Raw genomic sequence first — 12248 nt, 5'->3', positions numbered from 1 at the left:
AGCTGCGCTCCATTTTTCTGGCTGCTGTTTTAAGGGCCCGAGTGTGCTCGTTGTACCACGGCGTTGGATTATTTGCTTTAATCTTCTTTAAGCGCCGGGGAGCAACTATGTCTAAAGTGCTAGTAAAGAGAGAGTCAATAGTTTCTGTTGCAGCATCAAGTTCCTCTTGGCTATCTGTAATGCTGAGGAGATGGAACTGATGAGGAAGATTATGTACAAAGCAATCTTTAGTCGCAGCGGTTATCGTCCTGCCATATTTGAAGCGAGGGGATGGCTTTGCAGCCTTAGGTAAATTAAGTATACATGATATTAGGTAATGATCTGAGATGTCATTGCTCTGCTGCAGAATTTTAATAATATCAACATTTATTCCATGTGACATTATTAGATCTAAAGTATGATTACGGCGATGAGTGGGTCCTGACACGTCCTGATCTTATGGTGCAACATGTCATCATAATCTGCCAGAAGAACTGGCGTGATTACACACATGCTTCAGACACCGTCTCCAAACCATCAGCTCATGATGCAGTTCCCTTCTTAGGGATCCAGGGTTACACGAGTAACCCACATTTGTCTAACAATTGATTCTGTTTATGTGTTGTGGGCAGATAAACGATCTTACGGTTTAGAAGAAACTAAAAATGGAGGGAGTGTTTGTATTGTTTATTGTGCTTTTTTACAGATTAAAGCACTTGAGGTGACCGCACACTGGCTATTCTACCTGTGGTTCTTCCCACAGACAGCAGCCTGCATTAACACATGTGGTGCCATTTACAGCAGTGCTAGTAGCATTGGTGTATCATTATAGTTGTTGTTTTATATTTTCTGTGTTTATTTTAATGTGTATTGTCATTTGTTTGTTTTTTATTAATAATGTATATTATAATTGTAATCATTTTTATTTCAGTTATAGTTTTAGTTATTTTAGCTCTTCAAGTTAGGGTTAGGGTTAAAGGCACAATATGTGAGATTTTTTGATTAAAATATCCCAAACCCATTAGGACAGTGTTATATATTTTGCTGACTTACATTATCTCAAATGTTTCCAAGAATGTTTAGATCCAGAGGAATCAGCGATTTTAGGACATGGGCCGTATCACTGACCTCACACCCGCGGTACCCTCGGTTTCTGGTGTTATTCTGTAGAAGCGATGGCTACACTATCGCCGCTTTAATATCTGATGTGTTTATTAGACACTGTTAGGATCATTGAGGGACAGAAACTAATGATTGTTCTCCAGCTCAACACAGTTAGTCTTAAATCTGCTGTTGTTGATTTACCGCTCAGAGTGCCGTGTTTACCGCCTAATATGATCTCGCTCACCGCAGTGTGAACAAGAGTCTCATAGCAGCGCCGAGCCGACACACACACACACACACACACACACACACACACACACACACACACACACACATACACACACACACAGAGGAGCATTATAACATCACTTTAACACACTAAAATACACACTTTATAACACACTTTAACACACTCACACTCTTTTTATAACACACTTTAACACACTCAGATATGATACAACAGCGCTGCGGTACACACACACACACACACACACACACGCACACACACACACACAGAGGAGCATTATAACATCACTTTAACACACTCAGATATGATACAACAGCGCTGCGGTACACACACACACACACACACACACACAAAGAGGAGCATTATAACATCACTTTAACACACTCAGATATGATACAACAGCGGTGCGGTACACACACACACACAGAGGAGCATTATAACATCACTTTAACACACTCAGATGTGTGTGATATGATAAAACAGCACTGCGGTACACACACACACAGAGGAGCATTATAACATCACTTTAACACACTCAGATATGATACAACAGCGCTGCGTTACACACACACACACACACACACAGGAGCATTATAACATCACTTTAACACACTCAGATGTGTGTGATATGATAAAACAGCACTGCGGTACCCACACACACACACACACACACACACACACACACACACACACACACACACACACACACACACACAGAGAGGAGCATTATAACATCACTTTAACACACTCAGATGTGTGTGATATGATAAAACAGCACTGCGGTACACACACACACACACACACACACAGAGAGAGGAGCATTATAACATCACTTTAACACACTCAGATGTGTGTGATATGATAAAACAGCACTGCGGTACACACACACACACACACGAGGGTTATTGTTTATTTCAGTAGAGGTTGTTTTTAATTTTCTTTTACCACATTACCACATCTGACTACAATCCACCTTACAAAGCACAAGTATAAATAAATGTAACTGGCAGGATTTGCAATGTCTTAATATCTCAGTCCATGTTACATATCAAATCAAAGCGCTGATGCAGTATCACACACACACAAGTGAAGGGGTTCGTACACAGCTCAGTGTGCCACGCTACTTTAATCTTAATGCTGTGTTGCTTGTGCAGGACAGCCTGCTGTACATAAAGCGAGATTGATGTATATTTCATCATTGAAATTACATTAAATTCAGGGTGCAAACCTGAGTAAAAGTCAACGATACATTTCAATATTGATTGGGTTTAGTCGATGCATTAACATTGAGTGAGTGTTTGTGTGCTATCTGGGTACACAGCTCAGTGTGTCACGGTACTTTAATCTTAATGTTGTGTTGCTTGTGCAGGACGTCCAGTATCTGAGGGAGAATGTCCATGTTGAGTAAAGGCTTGTCCATATCGTCAGCTCCTGGGCTCAGTGACCCAAAACTGCATCTCATCCTCGCTGCGTGTTTGGGTTTGCGTGATCGAAGAGATTCGGCCTCAAATCCAATGTGTCGCACGTCAATTCCCAGAATAAAGGTCGAGTTTCTTGCTAGTTGCATGCACCACAGCAGCAAACCAATGAGAAAGCAAAGCATTACGCATAAGATGGCGTTATAAAGCCCCCCAGAGCAGAACTCAGAGACGCAGGACGGGAGCTGGGCGTCAGTGAGCTCCTCGATGGGCCTTTGGGCCAGCTCTGGAGGACTGGCACACACTGCCCTCACACACACCGCCCTGCTTCTCTTCAGCCATTGCCTGAGGTACAGGATCCTGCAGTCGCAGTGGAAGGGGTTCCCGGACAGGTTGAGCAGCTGCAGGTGCTCCAGCGTGTCCAAATGTCCCGGCGGTATGGAGGTCAGGAGGTTATTCTGCAGCAGGAGCTCAGTGACGCTGGCCTGAAGATGAGGGACGGCGGTCAGGCCCTGTGAGCTGCAGTCCATCCGCACACCTTTAGAGGGGACTGTGCTGCACCGGCAGGGGTCACCGCTGGCCTGAGCCAAGACGGAGCACAGGACAACATGGAAGAAGAAGAAGAGCATCCTGTTTGGGAAAACACCACACAGATTGGACAACAGTTAGACGGGAGAAGCAGGGAGTGTGCCCATATGTAGGGGTAAAGTCAGCTAAAATAGGTCACATTTCGGTAAATGACTTATAATACCATCAAATAAGCTATGCATGAGGTCTAATGATATTTGTATACATTAGCATGGGTCTCTTAAATATGTATGTACATTTTAAATGTGAAAAAGTATAATTGTTTTAAAATGATGAGAGTTAGAGTATTAGCAGGTACTTTCTCAAGCCACTGCTTAATATTCAGGTAAAATGGGCCAATATAAAACAGAACAAAACACATTATTTTGGATGAAATAATTTAATGTTTAACAGTAAAGTGACACCACAAAAGCACCATAAATGTATTTCATTACACAGAAAGTCAAACAAATATTTCATTACAGAAAGGCCATTAAAAATGAACTGATCATGTTGTATCATGTCTAAAGATTAGAACATCTTTGACAACAGAAAATCTGTGTATGTGTCTATGCAGTCCATTTTAGCCGAACACTGTGGCCCATTTTAGCCGAATACTGTGGCCCATTTTAGCCGAATACTGTGGCCCATTTTAGCTGAATACTGCGGCCCATTTTAGCCGAACACTGTGGCCCATTTTAGCCGAATACTGTGGCCCATTTTAGCCGAATACTGTGGCCCATTTTAGCAGAATACTGTGGCCCATTTTAGCCGAATACTGTGGCCCATTTTAGCCGAATACTGTGGCCCATTTTAGCCGAATACTGTGGCCCATTTTAGCCGAATACTGCGGCCCATTTTAGCCGAACACTGTGGCCCATTTTAGCTGAATACTGCGGCCCATTTTAGCCGAACACTGTGGCCCATTTTAGCCGAATACTGCGGCCCATTTTAGCCGAACACTGTGGCCCATTTTAGCCAAATACTGTGGCCAATTTTAGCCGAATACTGTGGCCCATTTTAGCCGAATACTGTGGCCCATTTTAGCCGAATACTGTGGCCCATTTTAGCCGAACACTGTGGCCCATTTTAGCTGAATACTGTGGCCCATTTTAGCTGAACACTGTGGCCCATTTTAGCCCGAATACTGTGGCCCATTTTAGCTAAATACTGTGGCCCATTTTAGCTGAATACTGCGGCCCATTTTAGCCGAACACTGTGGCCCATTTTAGCCGAATACTGTGGCCCATTTTAGCCGAATACTGTGGCCCATTTTAGCCGAATACTGTGGCCCATTTTAGCAGAATACTGTGGCCCATTTTAGCCGAATACTGTGGCCCATTTTAGCCGAATACTGCGGCCCATTTTAGCCGAACACTGTGGCCCATTTTAGCTGAATACTGCGGCCCATTTTAGCCGAACACTGTGGCCCATTTTAGCTGAATACTGCGGCCCATTTTAGCCGAACACTGTGGCCCATTTTAGCCAAATACTGTGGCCAATTTTAGCCGAATACTGTGGCCCATTTTAGCCGAACACTGTGGCCCATTTTAGCCGAATACTGTGGCCCATTTTAGCCGAACACTGTGGCCCATTTTAGCTGAATACTGTGGCCCATTTTAGCTGAACACTGTGGCCCATTTTAGCCCGAATACTGTGGCCCATTTTAGCTAAATACTGTGGCCCATTTTAGCCGAATACTGTGGCCCATTTTAGCCGAATACTGTGGCCCATTTTAGCTAAATACTGTGGCCCATTTTAGCCGAATACTGTGGCCGATATTAGCCGAATACTGTGGCCCATTTTAGCTAAATACTGTGGCCGATATTAGCCGAACACTGTGGCCCATTTTAGCTAAATACTGTGGCCGATATTAGCCGAACACTGTGGCCCATTTTAGCTAAATACTGTGGCCCATTTTAGCCGAATACTGTGGCCCATTTTAGCTAAATACTGTGGCCCATTTTAGCCGAATACTGTGGCCGATATTAGCCGAACACTGTGGCCCATTTTAGCTAAATACTGTGGCCCATTTTAGCCGAATACTGTGGCCCATTTTAGCCGAATACTGTGGCCGATATTAGCCGAATACTGTGGCCCATTTTAGCTAAATACTGTGGCCGATATTAGCCGAACACTGTGGCCCATTTTAGCTAAATACTGTGGCCCATTTTAGCCGAATACGGTGGCCCATTTTAGGCGAACACTGTGGCCCATTTTAGCCGAATACTGTGGCCCATTTTAGCCGAATACTGTGGCCGATATTAGCCGAACACTGTGGCCCGTTTTAGCTAAATACTGTGGCCCATTTTAGCCGAATACTGTGGCCGATTTTAGCCGAATACTGTGGCCCATTTTAGCTAAATACTGTGGCCCATTTTAGCTAAATACTGTGGCCCGATTTAGCCGAATACTGTGGCCCATTTTAGCCGAATACTGTGGCCGATATTAGCCGAATACTGCGGCCCATTTTAGCTGAATACTGTGGCCCATTTTAGCCGAATACTGTGGCCCATTTTAGCTTAATACTGTGGCCCATTTTAGCCGAATACTGTGGCCGATATTAGCCGAACACTGTGGCCCATTTTAGCCGAATCCTGTGGCCCATTTTAGCTGAATACTGCGGCCCATTTTAGCCGAACACTGTGGCCCATTTTAGCTGAATACTGCGGCCCATTTTAGCCGAACACTGTGGCCCATTTTAGCCAAATACTGTGGCCAATTTTAGCCGAATACTGTGGCCCATTTTAGCCGAACACTGTGGCCCATTTTAGCCGAATACTGTGGCCCATTTTAGCCGAACACTGTGGCCCATTTTAGCTGAATACTGTGGCCCATTTTAGCTGAACACTGTGGCCCATTTTAGCCCGAATACTGTGGCCCATTTTAGCCGAATACTGTGGCCCATTTTAGCCGAATACTGTGGCCCATTTTAGCTAAATACTGTGGCCCATTTTAGCCAAATACTGTGGCCGATATTAGCCGAATACTGTGGCCCATTTTAGCTAAATACTGTGGCCGATATTAGCCGAACACTGTGGCCCATTTTAGCTAAATACTGTGGCCGATATTAGCCGAACACTGTGGCCCATTTTAGCTAAATACTGTGGCCCATTTTAGCCGAATACTGTGGCCCATTTTAGCTAAATACTGTGGCCCATTTTAGCCGAATACTGTGGCCGATATTAGCCGAACACTGTGGCCCATTTTAGCTAAATACTGTGGCCCATTTTAGCCGAATACTGTGGCCCATTTTAGCCGAATACTGTGGCCGATATTAGCCGAATACTGTGGCCCATTTTAGCTAAATACTGTGGCCGATATTAGCCGAACACTGTGGCCCATTTTAGCTAAATACTGTGGCCCATTTTAGCCGAATACGGTGGCCCATTTTAGCCGAATACTGTGGCCCATTTTAGCCGAATACTGTGGCCCATTTTAGCCGAATACTGTGGCCGATATTAGCCGAACACTGTGGCCCGTTTTAGCTAAATACTGTGGCCCATTTTAGCCGAATACTGTGGCCGATTTTAGCCGAATACTGTGGCCCATTTTAGCTAAATACTGTGGCCCATTTTAGCTAAATACTGTGGCCCATTTTAGCCGAATACTGTGGCCCATTTTAGCCGAATACTGTGGCCGATATTAGCCGAATACTGCGGCCCATTTTAGCTGAATACTGTGGCCCATTTTAGCCGAATACTGTGGCCCATTTTAGCTTAATACTGTGGCCCATTTTAGCTGAATACTGTGGCCGATATTAGCCGAACACTGTGGCCCATTTTAGCCGAATCCTGTGGCCCATTTTAGCTAAATACTGTGGCCCATTTTAGCCGAATACTGTGGCCGATATTAGCCGAACACTGTGGCCCATTTTAGCCGAATACTGTGGCCCATTTTAGCCGAATACTGTGGCCCATTTTAGCTAAATACTGTGGCCCATTTTAGCCGAATACTGTGGCCCATTTTAGCTAAATACTGTGGCCCATTTTAGCTAAATACTGTGGCCCATTTTAGCCGAATACTGTGGCCCATTTTAGCCGAATACTGTGGCCCATTTTAGCTGAATACTGTGGCCCATTTTAGCCGAATACTGTGGCCCATTTTAGCCGAATACTGTGGCCCATTTTAGCCGAATACTGTGGCCCATTTTAGCCGAATACTGTGGCCCATTTTAGCCGAATACTGTGGCCGATATTAGCCGAATACTGTGGCCCATTTTAGCCGAATACTGTGGCCGATATTAGCCGAATACTGTGGCCCATTTTAGCCGAATACTGTGGCCCATTTTAGCCGAACACTGTGGCCCATTTTAGCTAAATACTGTGGCCCATTTTAGCCGAATACTGTGGCCCATTTTAGCTGAATACTGTGGCCCATTTTAGCCGAATACTGTGGCCCATTTTAGCCGAACACTGTGGCCCACTTTAGCTGAATACTGTGGCCCATTTTAGCTGAACACTGTGGCCCATTTTAGCCCGAATACTGTGGCCCATTTTAGCTAAATACTGTGGCCCATTTTAGCCGAATACTGTGGCCGATATTAGCCGAATACTGTGGCCCATTTTAGCTAAATACTGTGGCCGATATTAGCCGAACACTGTGGCCCATTTTAGCTAAATACTGTGGCCGATATTAGCCGAACACTGTGGCCCATTTTAGCTAAATACTGTGGCCCATTTTAGCCGAATACTGTGGCCCATTTTAGCTAAATACTGTGGCCCATTTTAGCCGAATACTGTGGCCGATATTAGCCGAACACTGTGGCCCATTTTAGCTAAATACTGTGGCCCATTTTAGCCGAATACTGTGGCCCATTTTAGCCGAATACTGTGGCCGATATTAGCCGAATACTGTGGCCCATTTTAGCTAAATACTGTGGCCGATATTAGCCGAACACTGTGGCCCATTTTAGCTAAATACTGTGACCCATTTTAGCCGAATACGGTGGCCCATTTTAGCCGAATACTGTGGCCCATTTTAGCCGAATACTGTGGCCCATTTTAGCCGAATACTGTGGCCGATATTAGCCGAACACTGTGGCCCATTTTAGCTAAATACTGTGGCCCATTTTAGCCGAATACTGTGGCCCATTTTAGCCGAATACTGTGGCCCATTTTAGCTAAATACTGTGGCCCATTTTAGCTAAATACTGTGGCCCATTTTAGCCGAATACTGTGGCCCATTTTAGCCGAATACTGTGGCCGATATTAGCCGAATACTGCGGCCCATTTTAGCTGAATACTGTGGCCCATTTTAGCCGAATACTGTGGCCCATTTTAGCTTAATACTGTGGCCCATTTTAGCCGAATACTGTGGCCGATATTAGCCGAACACTGTGGCCCATTTTAGCCGAATCCTGTGGCCCATTTTAGCTAAATACTGTGGCCCATTTTAGCCGAATACTGTGGCCGATATTAGCCGAACACTGTGGCCCATTTTAGCCGAATACTGTGGCCCATTTTAGCCGAATACTGTGGCCCATTTTAGCTAAATACTGTGGCCCATTTTAGCCGAATACTGTGGCCCATTTTAGCTAAATACTGTGGCCCATTTTAGCTAAATACTGTGGCCCATTTTAGCCGAATACTGTGGCCCATTTTAGCCGAATACTGTGGCCCATTTTAGCTGAATACTGTGGCCCATTTTAGCCGAATACTGTGGCCCATTTTAGCCGAATACTGTGGCCCATTTTAGCCGAATACTGTGGCCCATTTTAGCCGAATACTGTGGCCCATTTTAGCCGAATACTGTGGCCGATATTAGCCGAATACTGTGGCCCATTTTAGCCGAATACTGTGGCCGATATTAGCCGAATACTGTGGCCCATTTTAGCCGAATACTGTGGCCCATTTTAGCCGAACACTGTGGCCCATTTTAGCTAAATACTGTGGCCCATTTTAGCCGAATACTGTGGCCCATTTTAGCTGAATACTGTGGCCCATTTTAGCCGAATACTGTGGCCCATTTTAGCCGAATACTGTGGCCGATATTAGCCGAATACTGTGGCCCATTTTAGCTGAATACTGTGGCCCATTTTAGCCGAACACTGTGGCCCATTTTAGCCGAATACTGTGGCCCATTTTAGCCGAATACTGTGGCCCATTTTAGCCAAATACTGTGGCCCATTTTAGCCGAATACTGTGGCCCATTTTAGCTGAATACTGTGGCCCATTTTAGCCGAATACTGTGGCCCATTTTAGCCGAATACTGTGGCCCATTTTAGCCGAACACTGTGGCCCATTTTAGCCGAATACTGTGGCCCATTTTAGCCGAATACTGTGGCCCATTTTAGCCGAATACTGTGGCCCATTTTAGCCGAATACTGTGGCCCATTTTAGCCGAATACTGTGGCCGATATTAGCCGAATACTGTGGCCCATTTTAGCCGAATACTGTGCCCATTTTAGCTGAACACTGTGGCCCATTTTAGCCGAATACTGTGGCCCATTTTAGCCGAATACTGTGGCCCATTTTAGCCGAATACTGTGGCCCATTTTAGCCGAATACTGTGGCCCATTTTAGCAGAATACTGTGGCCCATTTTAGCCGAATACTGTGGCCCATTTTAGCCGAATACTGTGGCCCATTTTAGCCGAATACTGTGGCCCATTTTAGCCGAATACTGTGGCCGATATTAGCCGAATACTGTGGCCCATTTTAGCCGAATACTGTGCCCATTTTAGCTTGACCAGCCATTTCTACATAAATTCACCATATTTGTACAAAAATCGAAGTGTTTATTTAAATTAAACTTTTTTTATTAGAAAGAGCATGTCAAAACATCGTTCATAAGCCTTTGCTTCATTTGTAAGCTCACTTATAATCGCTTTAGTACTCTTATTTATGCTAGATGACGATGTACTGTCAGGCTCACTTCTCTTACTATTTCTCTGACAGGTTCATCTAACTCTGCTCTGCCTGCCATAAAAAACTCAGACCAATCATAACTATTGTTACATGTCAACAAGTGTTGAAGCAACAATGCAAGATCAGTGACTGTGATTGGCTGTAATATTTTTAAGAGATATGATGCTACAACCTTATTTGGCCCATTAAACCTGATGGCCCATTTTAGCTGAGTCCTAATATATGTCCCTATATCTGAGCAGTGATGTCATATATGTTATATATAAGCCAAAAGATTATTAGCACATGTATACATGATATATGAAGATTTACAGGTCCTTCTCAAACAATTAGCATATTGTGATAAAGTTCATTATTTTCCATAATGTAATGATAAAAATTAAACGTTCATATATTTTAGATTCATTGCACACCAACTGAAATATGTCAGGTCTTTTATTGTTTTAATACTGATGATTTTGGCATACAGCTCATGAAAACCCCAAAATCTCAAAATATTAGCACTTGGCAATGCTATCCACCCTTGATATTATTACTCTTAATGCGTCGTGTTTCCTTCTGGAGCATCAGTGAATGTTTGAACTCTTTTCAATAGTTGTGTTTGTCCCTCAATCGTCCTCAGGTCTCAGAATCATACAGTCACTGCTGGAGAGGGCTCAAATATGCCAGAAAATGCTGGAAAACTGAAGAACTTGGGGATTTTTCTGAAGAACGTTGGTCAGTTTAAATGCTCAGACAAACGAGAGCCTCAAGACCAACCATCACAAACACACAGCCGTGGGTCGGCAGGGAACGACACACAGCTTAAAGGGATAGTTCACCCAAAAATAAAGATTCTGTCATCCTTTACTCATCCCCCAGTTACGTATGTACGGTATGAGTTTCTTTCTTCTGCTGAACACAAAAGAAGATATTTTGAAGACTGTTTGTAACAAAGCAGAGAGGACAATCATCCAGTACCATAGTATTTTTCCGTACTATGGTAGTCAATGGTTGTTCTCTCTGTGTGGTGAACTATCCCTTTAAGAGTCAAGGGTGTGTTTGACCTTATCATATTTATAAATTCAGCACTTTTTTGTTTTTTCTGTATGTTATCTTGCCTGTAAATATCTTATTCAGGACAGCACTAAAAAATAAATTAAAAAACATGCATTTTTGTATGATTTCTCATTTTCTACAAGCCAAATTCTACAAACAAAAAGTACATTATTTGGACAAGAAAGTCACACAAAAAAAGTGTAAAAAGGCAGGTTTGTGTGTGTATGATGGATGTGAGACTTACCTTTTAGATTGACATGTGAGGAGTGTGTGTAAAGTGCATCCTGCCTGTAGGCGGAGAGCAACATCCACAGTTCTTCTCTCCAACGCTTCTGTATATTAATACAGTATTACTGTAAACCTTAAACCACAGGACATGTTTGTGTCTGTTGACAAATGAGAGCTCTAGGAGCTCAGTGGGTCATGTGATCATCACAGGGGATAAGACTATCTGTCAACAGCACATTAGACATGCCCAGTGTGTTCCTTTCTGAAGTTACTGAGATAAGTTCAAAAATATTGACAACTGAATAACTGGCTGAAAACTACACGATGAAGGAGACATGTTTGGCCTGCAGTGGGTGCGTGTCACCAAAGCGGACGTGACTACTCTCATTATGTCATACTCATTATTTTTTTATATTTAATAAATGCTAAAACCCTTATATTTAAGGTTATATTTATAATACCTTATATTTAAGGTTTTAGCATAATAAATGCTAAAACCTTAAATATAAATATAGCATGCATGTGATATCATGTAATACAAAAATCAGGACACCCAAATGAATTATATGGTTTTATTTGAAAGCCACGTTTCTAGCATCTGTAAAACCGCATTCTATCATCTTAAAAATATATCTAAATTACGGCACATGCTTTCAATGCAAAATGCTGAACAGTTAGTACATGCGTTCATGAGCTCAAGGCTAGATTATTGTAATGCTCTACTGGGTGGTTGCCCTGCTCGCTTAATAAACAAACTCCAGCTGGTCCAAAACGCAGCAGCTCGAGTTCTTACTAGAAC

At 43.3% G+C, this 12248-nt stretch overlaps 1 protein-coding gene across 1 annotated transcript; it reads right to left on the bottom strand.

Annotated features, from left to right (window-relative positions):
- Positions 1-1438: 1438 nt before the first annotated feature.
- On the bottom strand, positions 1439-11612 carry gp9 (glycoprotein IX platelet). The gene is made up of 2 exons (XM_067447015.1): positions 11466-11612; positions 1439-3378 (listed from the first exon to the last, which is right to left on the bottom strand). Exon 2 carries the CDS (start codon positions 3375-3377, stop codon positions 2661-2663), a length of 717 nt encoding a protein of 238 aa, XP_067303116.1. The 5' UTR covers position 3378; positions 11466-11612; the 3' UTR covers positions 1439-2660.
- Positions 11613-12248: the final 636 nt, after the last annotated feature.

Source organism: Pseudorasbora parva, chromosome 6 (assembly GCF_024679245.1).
Source record: "Pseudorasbora parva isolate DD20220531a chromosome 6, ASM2467924v1, whole genome shotgun sequence".
Taxonomy (NCBI): domain Eukaryota; kingdom Metazoa; phylum Chordata; class Actinopteri; order Cypriniformes; family Gobionidae; genus Pseudorasbora; species Pseudorasbora parva.
The sequence above is the reverse complement of the archived record's forward strand: the minus strand, read 5'-3'. Positions and strand labels throughout refer to the sequence as shown.